This window comes from Glandiceps talaboti, chromosome 17, assembly GCF_964340395.1.
Source record: "Glandiceps talaboti chromosome 17, keGlaTala1.1, whole genome shotgun sequence".
Taxonomy (NCBI): domain Eukaryota; kingdom Metazoa; phylum Hemichordata; class Enteropneusta; family Spengelidae; genus Glandiceps; species Glandiceps talaboti.
The window spans coordinates 4,723,952-4,745,761 of NC_135565.1; the positions used below are offsets into that span (position 1 = coordinate 4,723,952).

At 33.4% G+C, this 21,810-nt stretch overlaps 1 protein-coding gene across 1 annotated transcript in view; it reads left to right on the forward strand.

Moving 5' to 3' along the window:
• Positions 1-800: 800 nt before the first annotated feature.
• LOC144448438 (tumor protein p53-inducible protein 11-like) overlaps positions 801-21,810 on the forward strand; it is a 131,661-nt gene continuing 110,651 nt past the window's right edge. Inside the window, exon 1 of the mRNA XM_078138686.1 lies at positions 801-889. Coding sequence (XP_077994812.1) covers positions 801-889 — 89 coding nt within the window. The remainder of the gene's footprint in view (positions 890-21,810) is intronic.

Consider the following 21,810-nt stretch of genomic DNA (forward strand, 5'->3'; position numbering starts at 1 on the left):
TATCTATCTATCTATCTATCTATCTATCTATCTATTACTAGTATCTATCTATCTATCTATCTATCTATCTATCTATCTATATATCTATCTATCTATCTATCTATCTATCTATCTATCTATTTGTCTGTCTGTCTGTCTGTCTGTCTGCCTGTGTCTGTCTGTCTGTCTATCTGTCTGTCTGTCTCCTCTCTCTCTCTGCTCATATCTGTTATATCTGTGACTTAATGGACAGCGATGGCACAGTACCACTCGAGTCAAGAGATCAAATGTTGCTATGACAACGAACACATCAAATGTTAATTACCACAGTAGACGTAAACGTCCTAATTTTCAACATATAGTAGAGATGACACTTATGGTTGTCTTTGTAAGCAGTAAACGTCAAAATTAATCAAAATTTCTTCATATGTTGTTGAAATTTCTACAAAGGGGTGATCAGCGCATTTTGCGTTTTCAAATATATACATATTCAAGAACTCCTTGACTAAATTACGGGAATAAAAAAAGATTGCAGTGTTTATTTTTAATGTGACAATCATACTATATAGTATATTTTTGACTAGGGAAATGTTTTGATATCAAGTAGATTGTTTCTGCGATAAAACGTTCTTCACCCTGTGGTAACGTCTCACCCCATACATAAAATGGAACATTCCCGACCAGTGGTAATTTTTGTCCTTCGCAAACTCATTCCTCGTGGATCCTTCAGTAGCTAACGGAGAAAGTATCACGACAGTCGTGTCAGCAAATTGGTTAAATTCCTTAAAAGCGTTGTTATTTTTCAGCAATCACGCGTCGGAATGGAAGAGAAAATTGGAGAATTACCAGCACGTGATGGAACACCGTCACCTCAATTTCCACGCACCGGTCGATTTGCTCCCCCTAAGCGGTAAGTAGAGTGTATTGGCATTTAATATTGCAATTTAATCGGCGCGGATATAGTTTTTCATCGGCGCAAAAATGTAGATGTCGGAGGTACCACGACTCTGGTAAACATTAACGTTCCTCGAAAGAGCTCTCAAGCGTGCAAGATAACTTCCAATGCATACCCGGTTCGGAAAATGTCACTTTGCGTTAGCGATTTTATTTTTCTTTGAGCGTATGCATTACCCACGCTACTCAGTCACCATGACTTGGACGAATGTGATTCCCAAATTGTCCAACAAATTGACGTCATCAATTTGTGTTCGTACTTTATTGCTCTTCACAGCGTCTATTAACTCGATTTGGCCGCAACCTTTATGAGTTTCCGTGGAGTTGGAATTCAATTCCTGTTCTCTCAATTGTGCGATTTCAATAGACAAATTTGATTTTATCATTTTTTCCCCAACGTCGCTGTAAGCTATTCATACCAGTCCATAGTAATCAAGACACGCAGTAAATACACGCAGAAAAAAACCGGCAGCATTGATGCAAGGCAATGGAGCGGATTATCTCAACAATCAAAATGTATTTTCAGTCGGATTTTATCCCCTGTCCTCTGCATTTGAATAATGAAAACTACCACAGGGGTTAAGAACTATATCCTGCCGTACGCATCATCATATAATTGAGAATAAAATAGATTAGGTGTGTGTAATTTCGAAGAAAAATTGGTATTAAACAGTCGACAATGATATTTTAGAATAACTTACCACTGGCTTGAAAACATGACGCAATTAATTGTTTTAAATTACCAGATACAATCGAGAATATGTGGATTGGAAAAAATAATATGGTTGTTAAAAATCAGGCGACTAATAAAATTGGGATTGTCACGGTCGATATATACACGTAAATGTTTGTGTATATATTGCGTAACAAGATTGTCTTCAAAAGTTGGCGAGGAATATTTACTTTCTCGGCGACATTTTGAGAGCAAATCAGATTTGTTTTCAGTAGCATGCTCTTTTCACCATTTCTTATGTATATATAGTTTTAGATTATACATAGTTTCTCTCTGTTTAACTGAGACACTATGTATAATCAGTGCTGAAAAGACTATGCTAATGATTTGAATTAGTATGATCATGGACATTCGTCTTGGCACCAGACAAACATCAAATGTAATAAAAGACAAGACACGCGTGCAGACAAAAACACCAATGTAGAACTGAAGGTATACATCCAATTAATATATATATATATTATGTATGTGAGTGTGAGTGTGTGTGTGTTTGTGTGTGTGTGTGTGTGTGTGTGTATGTACTTAATTCGACTTTAACTTGTTTTCAACTAGTCAGTGTATGTGTCTAATATACTATGCCATACAGTGTGATTGTAAATGAAACCATGTGACTTGTGCAGTCCTTTCACCACAGTATGTGTTATGACGTGATTTCGATATAATATGAACGTTGTGATAAAGTATAGTACCGTGTGATGCGATGTAAACGGTCAGCCAGATATCACAGACTTGTTTTTATTTGGTATGGTATGACGTGACGTGACGTGACGTGGCGTGACGTGACGTGACGTGACGTGACGTGGCGTGCTTTGATATCTGATCATGAAGTGACGTGATGAGATGGGATGATGATATATGATGTGATTTGATGTGCTGTGATGTGATGTCATGTGAAGTGATGTGATGTGGTATGTTATTTCATTGATAGATGATAAATATGATATGGTATGAGTTATAATTGCAAAATATGATATGAGATATGATGATATAATGATATAATGATATGATATATTGTATATGGTAATGATACAATATTATGCGATACAATACGATACGACACAATTTGAATATGTGATACGATTTGCTATGATACGAGATGATCCGATGGGCAACAAACCTTTGTTTCATTGTGTTTTCAGAAAGCAAACGATGTAGACAACGCTACTACCCACGCTAGTATTATAAAGTTATAAGTTAAGACAAATAAAATAACACCACCATCCTATATTAACTGAACAACGTGACAGTGAGGAGAGTATTGATAAATATGAGACTAACCAATGAAATGTTAAGTTTATATCTCTGCTCTAACAAATACTATCTCTAGCACGTTAAAAATGTTGATGACATGGGGGGAATATTCAAAATCACACGGTGAAAAGTCATTTAAAACTTGTATTACTTAACGCAAATTCAAATGATAACAACATGTTGAACGCCACAGTATAGCGTAACTATAGGGCAGGACAATATTTTATACTCTCTCAGATGTTACTATGACGATGTGCTAGGACAAGCTGTGCTTCTTCACTGTGTACATTGATGACAATGATAGATAATCGACTAACCATACATTGAAAAGGAAACCATATTTTCACACATGTCTTATTACTATTGGTAGTCACAGCAGGGCCCCAAGGTGAAAGTGCGTTGGCTTATGCGAGTTTCAACGTAGTTTACTAGTACACAGTGTCGTAATAATCTTGTTTTTATGACGACGCACGTGACAGCGGGGCAGTTTTTTAGTCACTGTTTCTTACTCTGATGCCCAATATTCAACGAACTACACATTAAAGAGAAAACCGTATTTACCATTAATTAAAAATCCGAATTTTCATGAGTGACGATTTACGTATTTAACATTGAAACTATATAGTTTGATGTCTACAAACATTTGAATGTAGTTACGGCCATATCACTACACTTATGACGTCAGACGTACAGTGCTATGAAACAATAAGTTTCATTAAGGAATACATTGATATGACACCATGGGGAGCATAATGTACCATGTGTATGTATAATTATATAAATTATGGTATGTAATGCTATATGATATGATTTTATATGATATGATGTGATGTGATGTGATGTGATGTGATGTGATGTGATGCGATGTGATTTGATGTGATACGATACTATACGATACGATACGATACGATACGATGTGATATGATATGATATGATAAGATGTGATATATGATATGATATGATATGATATGATATGATATGATATGATATGATATGATATGATATGATATGATATGATATGATATATGACGTGATATATGATATGTTATATGATATCATATAGGATTATGATATCATATAGATTATAAAACTGATATGGTGTACTGCTGTGTGATACGATATATCATAATGCATGATAAGACTGAGTTCGAAGCAACGTCGTATAAAGCTATGAAATATGACCACCATGATACAATATTAGAATATAAAAAACAAACGTAGATGATACCATATATTAGAATGCAATTACACAATGGATTACATACCAGACTTTATGATTAGTGAGTAAGATTACATGATGCGACGATCAAAATTTATTTCGATACCCATCGACCTGTGATATGTTCACAACGTATTCATATTTTTTCAATGCATTTTGTTTCGCTTAATACTCTCTTTATATGGCTTCAATGGGACTAAACTGTAGATAACTATTGTAGGTTTATGTCTTCAAGAATTAGAAGAGAAAAAACACCATATGGTCACAATAATATTATTCATCCAACAAAGCGAAATTTTATGGTGTATTAATATTATATTTTACTTGTAAAAAGCGTTATTAGGCACAAGTTTCTGACTGCAAAAGGCCGTTAATGAACTTTGAACTTATCATATGTTGATGGTATAGTTGTTCTTGTAGTGCGCTGCTTAGGTAAATTTATGTAATGAATACTCGTGAAAATAGGCAACAGATCAGATCTCGATTACAACAATACTAAATTAGTGTAACCAAGGTGTTTCAAAACTATACAACAAAGAAATCCCTGAATAACGTTGTAATATCCCTATACAGTAGTTATGCACTGTCTGGGCATGATGGAGACAACATTTGAAACATGAACCTGTGAATCGATATAATAACACTGTTAACATGGGTGGTTATACACGTGCACGCTATATGTAGTTAGAAGTCACGTACATGGGTAACGTGAACCATGTGGTTGATATTAACCATTGAGTGTTGTAACGGAAATCATGCAGAATCTTTGCATCGTCTGACTCAACGAAATATTTACTAAAATTGCCACATTCTACCGATATGCTTGACTAAATGTTTACTAAAAAAGCATTGCAACATTTCCATGTCTTCCTAGAGCAAACCTTACAAAATATACTTAAAATGATTTTGCTGCACATACAGAACAAATGAATAATTATCTGGTTTTTTATCCGTTCAATCACAACTTAGGGTAAATATATACTTTTATTAGCTCCCTACCTATACACGTGTATACTATATATATATATAATATATATATATATATATATATATATATATATATATATATATATATATATATATATATATATATATATATATATATATATATATATATATATATCCTACACACGTATACCTACCCACCTACCTACTTACCTACTAGCCTATCTTGCTACACAGGACCCTACCTAAATACATACTTACTGATCCCTACCAATTCCTCAATACACCTATATCGACTTAGTTTCCTACCTACATATCTACCTGCCCAACGGCCTGCCTACCTAACATCCTGCCTGGGTAATGTAAACACGTTTTGAGATGATAGGCTTCGTCCGAACATCTACTGTGATTTGCTTTCCTGCCCAACACTTCAGATATCCCCCTCAGAGTATTTCGATTTATAATGTGTTCATATATCACAATATTGAAATTTGAAAAGACACTTGACAATAGTAGGTTCACTGTTCTGTATATGTGTTATGATCTCCTCTCTTCATTCTTGACATGTTTAACGACTACAAGTCCTTCTACGTGACAATTATGCAAACAGCATCAATGCATACGTCACCTACTGTTAGTTCAAATATATTTGTGTTGTTACCAAGGAAACTGTGATCTAATTCACTCAGCACAAAAGGCTTTTCATAATTATAGAAGGTATGTTAGGGGATATTAATCTGCTGAGTGTGATGTTATTGAGTTAAAAGGGAAACAATGTATTTTTTTGAAAATATCACCTGTGATTGATCGTATATGGTATGATGAAAGCTAGTCTAATTAAATTTCTTGAATTATTCTAATAAAACACAATGATAAGTATATTGCAATGTAATGAAGATGATATTTAGGTTAACAGTTAACATGAGTTTTCCCCTAAAGTAATTAGTTTTCTAATTAAAAGAAAAACAATTTATACAATTAAACATCTATTTACTAGATCTCATTATTTTTATTACATTGTAGTTACAGTGGATTCAAATATTAAAGTACCTGTAGTTCTTTGAGGTTATATTACAAATTCCGCGATAGCGTGAGACGCACATGGACACATATACAGATAAGAAAACACGGACATGAACACATACACGTACACATACATACAGTCAGTAAGACAGACAGACAGACAGACAGACAGACAGACAGACAGACAGACAGACAGAGACAGACATACATACATACATACATGCATACATACATACATACATACATACATACATACATACACATACATACATACATACATACATACATACATACATACATACATACATACATACATACATACATGCATGCATACATGCATACATGCATACATACATACATACATACATACATACATACATACACACACATACACGCACACACACATACATACATACATACATACACATACATAGTACATACATACATACATACATACATACATACATACATACATACATACATACATACATACATACATACATACATACATAATATGTACATCAGATTTCAAAACTATCTATTTACAAGAACACTCCTCTATTATTTTGACTTGTTTAATATCACTATTGAAAATATTAACCAAGTGGTTTTCTATCCATCGATGTATCATTGATAAAAACATATTAAGATTAATCGACAGATAATACAAGGTAGGTAAAACTTATTGAACAACAGTATAATATAAGGATTTGCTTTAGTTCTATTTTATAGGAAAACCGACGCAAGTTTCAATCGGGAAAGGTAACATCCGTGATTTATTTTATATTACTTGAACTAAATATGCAACCACAGTATAGGTACCCACACAGGTTGCCACTGTGACATACACAGTTGGCCTTTGAAGTTATTCAAAAAAAACCGCAGTGAAATGAAAGTAATAAAACTGAGCTATATGAGGCTTCATGTGTGGGAGTAGAGAATGATGACAAAGACGATTTACTTCCAGACAATAACTGTGTAATTTTACAATTTTCTTTTACAGAAATGAATTTGTATGTCTTTATACACGCATAGCCTTTCAGGACTAATAAACCGCGCTACTTTCATCATTTTTTACTCAAAGAAAATTTGACGGGTATATCAACATCAATGGAAATCTAAAATTATAGCGTCTACAGAATGTTGTCACATGCACACAACGCTTTCAGTTTTAGCGGACTAGTGCAATTAAAGGTGGGCCTTGAACAATGCAATATTAAGATATTTAAAGAAAATCCGCCGGTTGTGCAAACGATAGCAGTCATATACTCCAGATATGTAGGTATAGTGAATGACGCAATCGCTACATTCAGGCATTTTGTTCTGTGTAATGGTGTGACCTCGTTACTTTTATCTACCGTATTTGGAGGCTCTGGAATGACGATGTCTGTTACTGTCAGTGTGTCCGTCTGTCTGTCTATCCGTCTGCCTGTCTGTATGTCAGTCTGTCTGTCTGTCTGTCTGTCTGTCTGTCTGTCTGTCTGTCTATCTATCTTTCTGTCTGCCTACTGGCCCGCCTTTCAGTCTGTCAGTCATTGATTCATTGCTTCATTGATTCACTGGTTCATTCTTTCATTGATTCATTGATTCATTGATTCAGTCATTCATTCATACATTCATCCATCCATCCATCCATCCATTCATTCATTCATTCATTCATTCATTCATCCATCCATTCATTCATTCATTCATTCATTCTCTAAATTTATTTCTATATAGATTAGAAAAAATATATATGTCTATAAAGCTTTTCATTGAACTTTGCTTCGTTATTTAAAAAAAATACTTAGACAATATCTTACGAATGCATGCTCCAAATTCCATAAAAAAGTGCATACATTCTTAAACTAACAAAGGGTTTGATAAATGCTTGTTGAAGTATTTTTTAACTTAGACTCATTTGCATAATCGATCACCATTCGTAATTACGCAATATCATAAGTTCGAAATGTCGTTAAACACTTTACATACATTAGTAGTAACAAATGAATCATACGCTTAATTTACAAAGTTTTCCAATTAAGGAATATACCAACTGCTTACAATATGTGTTGGAAGTAATCATTTATTCTAAGGCTAGGCATTCAGTTAAACGTTGCCATTCCTCTCTTTATTTTACTTCCGTTCGAATGTTTCCCGCTGGTTGCACTTTGTCTCTGAACATCACATTGTAGTACATGATTACATCAAAGCAGTTACTAAACTTTGTAGACAAGTCGAGGACAATAAACGGGTCGTTACGTGGAGCAGGAATACCGTAACATGATACGGATATTCAATCCACGTTAACTATGTAAACGTGGACAAATTCTAAAAGACACTGTACACTAATCTTCTACGCAGACAACTTACTGTCTTCTTTGACAAATACCGGCAAAATAATCTTCGTTGGTACGTTGTACAATTAATTCCCCTTCCAACGTCAAACCAGACTTTTATTTTTATACATGTGGTGCCAGATTATCGTGTTAACAGATAATAAAGACTGAGAACTATCAGTACAGGGCAACATGTCAACAACAGCGTATTATGTTTCAAGGAGGGCATAGCTGTTATCTTGTGATCTCTTTTATGACTGTGATGTGATTGTGACTGCACATGCTCATACCAAGACTCATCTCAATATTACCACAGCATTCGGTATATTATAATGACAGACAGGGAAGAAAAGTGCATGTAGAAGTCAAACCCCATCACCTATCAAGTCCCCCAAATTTCTTGTCAGAGTGCTCTAACCAGTTTAAGTGGCCATATGGATGAGGGAATTAGTATTTATTTTGGATTTTTTATTTATAAAACAATTTCATCAGGGCTTTCTTCTTGTAAGTACAATAACATACATTTTATACTTTTTTTTATTCTTCTGTAATTTATTTAGTTACAAACAAGGAATTAAAATATGTTTTTTCACATTTATTTTTCAAGTAGGAAGCCATGATAAATCTGTTTTATAAAAATCCAAAATAAATTCCCAATCCTCATCCATATGGCCACTTTAACACTGCAACTGGTAGATTCCTTGTATCCCTTTCTATTCCTCAGGACGTGTGAAGAAAAATCACGTGCCTTTAGTCTTTCAACCTAAGGCTAAGAATACCATGGAAAGCATTCGCAAGGTTCCTACATAAGGGTCGCCAACTTAGGAGATATTTTATTAAAACAAACTGGATCACAATTTGCATGATGCAAAAGACTTACGTTTTCTAAGCAAATAACTAATAACTAAGTAATGAAACATAATACTTATGATAATTACACTATATAATAACTAAGTAATGAAACAAAATACTTATGATAATTACACACTATATATATATATATATATATATATATATATATATATATATATATATATATATATATATATATATATATATATATATATAACTCGGTGAGTATCAATCTGCTAAGACAGTGCTCTATACCGCAGTGGCAGAGCGTAATAGTTTTGGTAGTATTGGAACTCTTTCTTGATCATCAGAGTTGTCTGATGATCGCAATATGCGTGAAACTCCGAGTTACACCCAAGAAAGAGTTCCAGTACTACCAAAACTATATATATATATATACATATATATATATATATATATATATATATATATATATATATATATATATATATATATATATACATACATATCAAATTTCAGTAATCAAAACGCCATTGTTCTCCTTTTACTCTTTTTTAAAGTAACATTGATTCTGGTTTCAATTAGGGATCTCAATAATTACTATTTTATTTCAATAAATGATATGTGCTATACAAGACTATATAAGTAATTAGCTATATAGGACTATAACAGTACTGGTCATGAGTTACTATTATAGTTTGAATCATACTGGGATAATGTGTGGTAAATACCCCTGCTCAGAAGCTACACATAATAATTAAGTTTACGTATTTTAATTAAAATGTTAGGTTTCCATGGAAACAGTATCTAACTCTAAAGTGTTCTTTGTTATTGTACTTTCGGTTGATAAATCAAACTATTACGTACAGGCGTGCTGACATTCGAGATCATGTTGACAAAGCAAAATTGCATAAAAAGAAAGAGAGGCGACAAAAAAGGGGGGAAGACGTGGAAACCATTTACGTCATACAGTCGATGGTGACAACTGTTAAGAACCTCTTATAGCTACTAGTAGTGATTGATGCTGAAGTTAAATATGTAGCTGAGCATGCCAAACTAGAATACTCCAAGCAAAACCACTAAGTACAGAACTGTGTTACTTCCAGATAAACGAGGGTCAAATTAGAGCAACCATTTGTTCAAATTCCGTAGACTTGCAGACTTTTATAGTTATGCTGGTAAATGTACTCTGGGAGCTATTATTTGTTTGACTTGCTAATACATTATGTAATGGATAGTACATTTAATGGAGTAACATAAATAATATGTGACTTTCCTACATTATTCATGAAACACGTTTCAATATTTTATACCGTGATAGCGACCCTTGTAGTAGATGTAAGGCCTTTCCCCCGAACCTGTGTCTATCATTCATTATTGCCACAACAACAACTGTGAACCAATTCCATTTTATTGTATGCCTATATATATATATATATATATATATATATATATATATATATATATATATATATATATATATATATATATATATATATATATATATATATATATATAACTCGGTGAGTATCAATCTGCTAAGACAGTGCTCTATACCGCAGTGGCAGAGCGTAATAGTTTTTCAAAACTATATATATATATATTATATATATATATATATATATATATATATATATATATATATATATATATATATATATATATATATATATATATATACCCATACACCCATAAATTCAGCGTTGGAAAATTGTCTATGCTGGAGTAAACAGTGTTAGTGGTATAAATAACACAATATCAATCAACACACTAAAGAGTCATTACACAGTGTTTCAGGCTGTTGCGATCACCATCGTTAGATGGCGTGAAAAACTGTTTAATGACTCCTTAGTATCTTGCTTGATATTGTAGTATATATATATGAATAACAATAGCAGGTGTTTCACCTTTGTATCCATTTAATTTATTTACAGCATTTTAACCGTACGTATTAAAAATGCTTGAATACCTTCAATATTATATTAAATCTAACTAAATGTAGTTTGACCTGCGCCACAAAACAATGCAAGCTTGGTCATGTATGCTTTGATATTTTTAAAATAAATTATTAACAATTTTATGTGAATTCGAATTACAGGAATTTTAGATTTTATACAGGTAAACACACTTACTGGATATATAAAGGTGTAAATAATCTATATACAAATGCATTACACGTTTTTGCAATTTACATTACATAATTTACAGTGACACAAGAAATACAACTGTCTTTGCAGCTAGATGCTGTTTTGCTTGGTTTCGACTTTCTTGTTTCAGAATAATGAATACTTTTATGTGATTTGGACTTTCCTTTTCCTTTGATTTCCTTTCGATGCTTCAACTTTAAAAATGACCCATATGTTATAGTCCTTTATAGTCAAAATTAGTTACGAAATGTTAAGTTATCCTACCTAACGTAAATTTCTCCACAGGGAATGGCGTTATTAATTCAGCTCGATCCACTGTTGCTTAGTTACAACAAACGACTATGATGACACGTCCTCCCTTCGTCCGTTCCTCCTACTAGTAACAGTATATGTAGGAAGCACCCTTGGTCTTTTCCTGATATGTATAGCTGGTAGGCCTCCTGTCAACTACATACACTTTTTCATCATGGAATTGACAGCGCATGACAACTATAATCCAAGATGTTTGGCAATAGAGGTTTCGGGAAGCTAATGCCAGACTTGTAATTTTAATACATTTGTCAAGTGTATACTTATCATCTTATAATTAGATGTTATTTCCCAATATTTTCTTTGTTCACACCAGTCAAGGAAAATATGAGTGACCTGAGGGTAGTTTGTCACTAGGTGAGAGTAATTTCCGTTAGTCTGAGAGTATTTTCCGACTAAATAAAGAAAAATAGTACTATCAAGGAAAAATCGGGGAAAAATAATGGTAGTTTTCGAATACAGCAGAACCAGTGACGTAAACACGCGTTGTCGTGACATAGACGCACGTTGTCGTGACTTCGAACGACCAGAGTATATATTCCATACTTGTTGTTCTAAATGGCTCGTGCATGGTATAATAACACATACATATTGTGCCTAAGTGTTTGGTTAATACTGGTTTAGTGTTTAAGGTCACGCGGAATTTGATGGCTTCAAACATTAATATGCTATTCTAATGGGTCTAGGGGTATGTACGAAATCGTTCACTTTTGCTTGGTTGGTCAATTTTATTGAGATGTGAATAATATTAGTAGTTAGTTCTATTGTGGAATATTACATTTTAATGTTAACCCCTCAAGTTAAATAACTACTATAATATTATATTAAAAGTAATACAAATGTTTGTTTCTGATAACTGATAACCCGAGTTCAGAAAATAGGATACTAGGTGAAGGTCGGGATTTTATTTTATTTTACATTAAAGAAGACAATTACTTAGACAAACGCAGCGCAGACTGTGTTGTTATAGGATGAAATGACATCGCTTCTCTCTGAAATGTGACTTATTTTCAAAGAAATAAAGTAACCAAAGATACTTTGTCACGAAAACCTATAGGGAAATAGAAGTAAATTGTCATAATATTACCTTAAAGTGTTTGTATGTAAACCATGTTTAAGTTCGGTGGTTTAAACTAGGGTCAGTCGGGCCTAAATCCGCTGTCCAAAACATTATATATTTAGGACGCCAGTGTAATAACTGTGCTCTATGCTCAGGGATTTCATTTTAAACAACATCTGCCTACGCTCTTGGTAAAGATTGATTCGTAGTCCTAAGAACATTTAACTTAACGGCTGGCAGTATACCTTGATGGCTGGTTCATTGAGACCCATGGGAAACATTTCAATGTCTTCATGCTGGATATATATATATATATATTTTTGAGCAACATTAAAGTAATAAGTACATGTAATACGTACATATGAAAGTTAGTAGTCGTGAAAACAGCACGGCAGAAGTATAATGTGACAGCTCTAAAGCCGAAATGTTAATCACTGGAGATTCAGCAAAGGCACGAGAAAATGTTGTTGTCCGTCTTTCCTTAAAGGTGAAATTACTTTCACAGCGACAAGGCCAGGGGTAAATGCCCTGGAGTAGAAATATTCATATGTGAGTTATTAACACAGACTATTAGGCATAATTGCTGTCCATCTCTCTTAATCCGTGCTTGTCACACGTATTTTTTCTGTATCAAGCCTCTTTCCACAGACTTGAGAATCTTGAATAGACAACATCTTCGAACATCTTCGCCATCCTCTCTGTATACTCGTTAAACGATGTCAATCAATTAGTTTCGATCCTTTTGGGATTCGACGTTCAACAGTGAAATGATTCTATCCAAAAAATCGACAGGTCGTTCAATATCTGCAATAAATGTAACTTCTAGCAATTCTCAGCGCTTGACCTTTTAGAAGGTGACGTATTCCATGGGATATTGATTTGTGTGTCTTCTCCAATAGGAATATGCTTTAACCATCCATGTCTAGGGAGTTTAAGGAACATAGCGTCTGAAATCAAAATTATATGAGGAGGAGAGCATGTGTGTGTGTACAGATGGTGCTTTTAAATGGGCAGGAAGACGTCTAGGGTTTAGCTATTGTTATATCACCCTTGATATTTACAGACTTAAACAGCAAGCTTCTTCGAAGGACTTTATTATATATATATATATATATATATATATATATATATATATATATATATATATATATATATATATATATATATATATAGTTTTGATAGTTCCGGAACTCTTTCTTGGTTTTAACTCGCAGTTTCACGCATATTGCGATCATCAGACAACATTTATATATATATATATATATATATATATATATATATATATATATATATATATATATATATATATAATGTTGTCTGATGATCGCAATATATATATATATATATATATATATATATATATATATATATATATATATATATATATACATATAAATGTATATAAGAAATACATTCTATTCTATTCTTTTTTACTTATTTCATAAGATTTTATTAAATGTGGAAAACAACATACCCCGATAATAGTTCATGTACAGGTTTGACAACGAGATTTAAAAAATGAAGTATTTCAATCGAATAGTAATATATTTTGCCGAGCAGCAGCTTACTTTTATCAACAGTAATACCCACACGCACAACATGAACTAGGTACAGATAAATGTGAAGGCTAGGCTTGTTGATACGTGGACTCGCGTGTCAAAACATATTGTATAGGTATCATGGGAGTGTAGAACTTTGCTTTGATCTTATCTGAAAGCACATCCATAAAAAGGTCACTGTGTATGACATTTAGAGAAGTCAACCTTGACAGTGATTGCAAGCAGATAACGTCCTCTAATTGGAAAATGACAATACCCTTTTTATCAGTGGTGCTTCTAATTGTATTGCCTAGTCAGTCTTTGCAGATATTGAACGCCTTCCCCCTAGTACTTTTACATATTTAAGTGACTCATGTTTAGCCCGTAGTTGGCTTGATCACATTATATGTTCACCATCGTCTAACAGTATTATTGACTCTGTTAAGATTAATTACGATATCATTTCATCTGATCATTTTCCTTTAATGTTCAACTTTAAGACCAATCTGCTTCCCAAGCTGAGTATTTCACCAAAAACTAATGTTTGCAAACCTAGTTGGAACAAAGCTTCTTCGTGCCACCTACCAAACTATAAAATATTGTGTGATAGACTTTTCTCTAAAGTTTATCTTCCAGTCGACGCACTAGCATGTACTGACCCACATTGCTGTGCTCACTCTGAATTGATTGACACTTTTTATAATGATATTATTTCGACTTTGTTGTCTGCAGCAGAGAAGACTCTCCCAAAAGCTGCTAACGCCAATAAGCACACTATACCAGGTTGGAACACTTTACTAAAACAACATTACGATAAAGTTCGGACTGATTTTTTAATCTGGAAGGATTATGGGTCTCCTAAATTTGGTCCATTTTTTGAGCTTATGCGTAAGTCCAGAGCACAGTTCAAGAGGCAATTTGCACTATGTAAAAAGGCAGAAAGAGAAATGCGTGCAAACGCCTTAGCCGAAAAGTTAAAGCGTGACCCAAAGGCTTACTGGAAAGAGATAGCTAAGCGTAAGGGTAAAACACCAGCTCCATCATCTGTGGGTGGTCATTCTGGTGATGCTGAGGTGGTAAATATGTGGAAAAGCCATTATAAGACTATTCTGACAAAAACTGGTATAGATTTTTAATACACCTGTTATTTCTGATATTAAGCTCTGTGATGACATGTTTGTGCATCAAGAAGAAATTAGTGACTTAATTAAGAACCTTAAAACAGGTGCATCATCAGGTATTGATGGTATTACACCTGGGCATCTGAAGTACGCCCCTTCCAGAGTCTGTGTTCTTTTGTCCCTTTGTTTCTCGGCTATTTTAATTCATGATGTTGTTCCTAAACAATTAATGACTACGGTTTTAGTTCCAATTCCAAAAAGTCCAGGTGGAGACATTTGTGACAAATCTAATTATCACCCTGTTGCTGTTGCAACAACAGCCTCTAAATTGCTTGAGAGAGTTTGGCTAAATCGCTGTATAAATTGTCTGTCGACCACTGACCACCAGTTCCGGTTTAAACCAGGGCATGGTACTGATATGTCAATCTTTGTTCTGAAAGAAATTTTATATCATTATAAACGTCGTAATACTCCCGTTTCCATCACTTTCATGGATGCATCTAAAGCGTTTGATTATGTTCGTCATGATATTCTTTTCAATAAATTATTAGACAGAGGGGTCAAACCTTACTTAATTAAGATGTTAGCATACATGGTCAGGTATCAAGACTTTGTGGTTAGATGGAATGGGTGTTTATCTGAATCTTTTAATTCAAAGAATGGAGTTAAACAAGGTGGAATTACTTCACCTCTTTTTTTCACTGTGTATTTAGATGATCACAGTAAGAATCTTTCAACACTTCCCTATGGCTGCCTTCTCGGTGGCTATAAAGTGAACCATTTAATGTATGCTGATGATTTAGTTATTATATCTACTGGAGCCTATGGCCAGCAGATGCTTGCTAATACTTGTGGTCACTATGGTGAAATTATTTCTATACTTTTCAATGAGAAAAAGACAGTGTGTATGCTAATTCAACCTAATGTACGTAGGCTCAGACCAGTTGTAATTTATCTGAATGGTAGATTGCTGAATTACGTCGATGTGTACAAATACCTTGGTCACTTGATCACCTGTGACATCAAGGATAATGAGGACATCCAGGCTCAGACTCGACTTTTTTTATGTCAGAGGTAATGTTCTAATTCGTGATTTTAAATTTGCGTCCCTCTCAGTTAAATGTCACTTATTTTCTGTCTTTTGTGATATTCCTTATTGTTCTTATTTGTGGAGTATTTTCTCTGTAAATACTTTTAATGCAGCCTAGAGAGCTTACTCACATGTTTTCCGTAAATTGTCAGGTGTTAAACATTCTTTTATTCAGAGCAATAGCGCAATGTTTGTCAACTTTTCGATTCTAACCTTTGATGAAATCATTAGGAAAAAATCTATTAGCTTTCTTAGCAGATTGCATCTCTCAAGTAACCCGTTTGTGGTTGCTGTTTTATCTCTTTCAGTGTTAACACACGCTTTGTGGAATATTTGGAGTAAATGTCTATTTTAATGTGTTTTGTCTGTTGTTTGTTTTGGTATGGATTATTTTTATAATCTGAAATAAAGTGTTAATAATAAAAAAAATAAATAATAATAATACATTTCTTACCAGTTCAAACGGCAGTAATGTAGGTATGCAAAGAAAATTAAAAATGAAAAGTGAGAAACATTTCCTTTTACGTTTTTTTAAGAAAGTCGAGTAAAAATTAAGAAAGTTACCAAAAGTCGCTTGTTAAGCTGATTAAGCTAAGTGTAACCAGATTTAAACGGAATGCCTCCCGTAAGGGAATCACTAATTCTGCAAATAACTCATTAAACTAAAAAACTATGGTAACAGGCTTTATTTTTTGGACAAGCGTGCTTTCTTAGGTTAATGTATGTAAGAGTGTATAATACTGCTTAATTACTGAATATCGTTCATTATCCAAAATACTCATTAAAGGCAAAAGTTGTAGCAACAAACTTCATAGGACAGGTGCGTATTATTATGATTGATGTACGTATCATATTATACGAAATTTGAAGCTTGCATTTTTAAGATACAAGCTAGTTACCTAAAATCATTAATTATGCAAATTTTTCATTAAAACTAAGCTATATAAAAGATTTTATAGGACATATCCGTTTTGTTATGGTTAACGTATGTACTAAATTGTAATGAAATTGAAGTATGCAGTCTCAAGATATAGCCTAATTACCGAAAATCATTAATTATGCAAATTATTCATTAACACTGTAAGGTACATCAACTAACTTTATAGGACATACACAATTTGTTATGGTTAATGTATGTACTGAATTGTATTGAAATTGAAGTATGCAGTCGAAAGATATAGCCTTATTACCAAGAATCATTAATTATGCAAATTATTCATTAACACTGAAAGGTACACCAACAAGCTTTACAGGACATATGTAATTGTTATGGTTAATGCGTGTACTGAATTATATTGAAATTGAAGTATGTATTCTTAAGATATAGCTTAATTACCGAAAATCATTAGTTATGCAAATTATTTATTAACACTGTACGGTGCATCAACAAACTTGATAGGACATATGTGTTTTCTTATGGTTAACGCATGTACTAAATTATGTTGAATTTGAAGTATGTATTCTTAAGATATAGCCTAATTACCCCAAAAAAATAATTATGCACATTATTCATTAACGCTGAAAGATACATCAACGATTTGTATAGGACAAATGTATGCTGTTATGTTTAACGAATGTACTAAATTATATTGAAATTAAGGCATGCAGTCTTAAGATATTGCGTAATTAGTTGATTTCATTAATATGCAAATTTCTCTAATTAAACATTAACAGATCTGGCTCAAAACCTAACCAGTTCTAGCTATTACCCTAAAGATTATATATCCTAAATTTCATTAAAATTGAGCTAGCCGATTTTTAGAAAGTGATGACACACACAGACAGACAGACAGACAGACAGACAGACAGACAGACAGACAGACAGACACACATTCCCCTTTTAATACCTCCCGTACCCTTACGGGAGGTTAAAATGATATCAATGATATCGGTTGCGGTATCGATTTTATGGTCAAAAGATTACTTAAAATTAAGACAGTGAACCTAACTCTAAGGACCACAAAAAAAAAATTACATGGCATAGTTTTGATATATTTGATGAACAATAATTTTCACTCTACCTCAAAACAGACAGTATATTAATAAAAGCGACATTCAACTTGTAAATGGTCATTAAAAGACAACGTGAATGTATCACAATAGACAGCTATAGGACGAAATGATGTCTTAAACTCTGATAATTTAGAGATGAAGAAACGCAAATGACTTAAAAAAATATATCAATTCGTTAACATTACACAGAGGTGATCTATATTATTCTCATGATTTATTCACCATTTATATCCTTTGTGGTAAATTATATGATGGCACTGCATGCAATTAATCACATTGTGTTCAGGCGGCTCATACTAATAGTCTCCAACATTACTTACATAGTGAAACATCAATCTTTTAGATGAGTTCATTATTGTATTTCTCGTCAACAAAAGACATATTTCAACAGCTGGCACCCAGTATAGTAAGGATATTAGTGTGTGCACTTGCAGCACTCGCGTCAAAGTCTAAGCTGGTATTAAACACGGATTTGGTTATTATTCATTACGCATAGAAAGAGGGATTTGAAGACAGAATATTTCAAAGTCACATTTGAAAACATTGAGTACATGTGCAGTTGTAACGCTAAAGCTTTACAAGTAATTGTATGCTACCAAACTGCCGATATGCACAGTGAAGCTTTTGGTAAAGTGTACATTATGCTAAATTGCCAACGGTAGTGACTAAATAGTGACTAAATGCATTACAAGCTTCTCTAAGTTCATTAAATGAATTAGTTAAGCATGCACTGAAACAATTCAAGCTCAGTGAGAATCAGCCACAATGACACTGTAGCTGGATTACATTATTGGATTACATTCCAAGGGATGTATGTTCGGTGTAGGAATACCAGGAAGCTTTTAACTGAGCTATTGACACGAAACGCAATACAAACAGATACAGACAGGCATACATACATACATACATACATACATACAGAGAGAGAGACATATATATGTATGCACGTACGTACATACATACATACATACATACATACATACATACATACATACATACATACATACATACATGCATGCATGCATGCATGCACGCATGCATATACACATACATACATACATACATACATACATACATACATACATAAATACATACATACATACATACATATATACATACATACATACATATATACATACATACATACATACACACATGCACACACATACACACATGCATACATACATACATACATACATACATACATACATACATACATACATACATGTATGACAGACAGACAAACAGACAGACAGACATATAGACAGACAGACAGTCAGACAGACAGACAGACAGACAGATAAACAGTCAGTCTGTAAGTCAGACAGACAGACAGACAGACAGACAGACAGACAGACAGAGAAATAACATCCATATATTTACTTTTTCCGTTTCTGCTTACATATTTTATTTGGTACGGCACAGTGGAAGACACATATTTATCCATCGGAATCCATCGAATGAATACAACTCGCTCTTTCTTATTGAATTGATTATCCTAGTACATTGAATAAAAGCAATCTGACGGTTCTAACAGCTGTAGGATAGATTTGTCAGTTTGTATGATTGAAAATAAATATAGACGGTTAATAGGCGTCTTAGAATTGCTTGAATGACATGTAATTTGTTTATGTCTCCATTTCTTTAGCAGGGGCCGCTGCCCAGGCTTTCTTGCTATTGACGTTGTCTATTACACACACATACTGTAATTTAGAAGCCTTGTAACGTCTCAATACAAACGGTAATTTGATAACATTCACAACAGTACGAATGTGTCAATCGAATTTCAATGGCAAGTATCATTGCAATGCGTCAACACATGACTGTACATTGTGATTTATTTATGAAACCGTGAGGTCGAAGAAGATTAGACACACAGTATATGCTGTTGAGCGACATAAACACAAACACAAACACACACACACACACACACACATACATACATACATACATACATACATACATACATACATACATACACACACACACACACATACATACATACATACATACATACATACATACATACATACATACATACAGATAAAGAAAGAAAGAAAGAAATAAATACAGTAGAAAGAGAAAATTACACTATCAAAACTACTTTTTTTAAGTGTCATCAAATACCCTAAATATTCCCACCGGTCCCCAGTTAATATATATCCTGCCATTATCAATAAAATGTGTATCTCCCATGTTATTTTGTTTGATGGCATGTATCACAAGATACATATCAGAAGAGACAGTTCACTGTTTAAGTGTAGCGAAGATCACATCACGCTGCCTATCAAAAGTCCACTTAACTATCATGCGTCCTAAAAGACGTATCATATTTAAAAAAAAAAAACATTATTGGCTCGCAACATGCTATTCGGAAATGATAGATCTGGAGGACTCGTTTATTAGTGATGTCATATTGTCATTGACACTGATCACTTGCTCTTCCTCGTTAAATCTCCTGTTTTGCGTAGAATCATCATGAATAATTCATATCAAATCTCTTCATCACGAATTACCTTGCAATGTATCAACATATAGTAAGCGTAATAACCGTCGATAACGTTTTAAAAAAAATAGGAAAGCAAGAAAAAACAGATGTAAACTTCTAATATGAGCCGAAATATTGCTAGTTAATATATGTATATCATTAACCAAGTGTGTATCATCGCTATATAAAATGATAACAATTTATTACTACTTGAAATATCCGTATGGTGCGTTTGAAATTAATACTGCTAATAACATTAAAGTATGCATAGTTATTGTAAATGTTAATCCAAGCAGAAGATTGTTGTCGGGATAAATTCATCTTGTTATATATCAGGAGAGAACGTTACAATGGTCGGTGCACTTTGTACAACTTACATTCGTATAAAGATGATAATGTCATATGACAAGTTAAAGGTCTTTATCAACATTGGTAAAGGTTTGAGTGGGCGAATGTATATATCCTTTTACTCAAGCATTAACGTTACGATAAGTAAAATCGACACTGAACCACGGTAGGATATGACCATTATGAACACGTATGCTATACATCAATGTGAATGTCTTGTGTTTGTTTGGTTGTTTGTGTGTGTGTGTATGTGTGTGTGTATGTATGTATGTGTGTGCGTGCGTGCGTGTTTGTGTGTATGTTTGTGTGTGTATGTATGTATGTATGTATGTATGTATGTATGTATGTATGTATGTATGTATGTATGTATGTATGTATGTATGTGTGTGTGTGTATGTATGTATGTATGTATGTATGTATGTATGTATGTATGTATGTATGTATGTATCTATGTTTGTTTG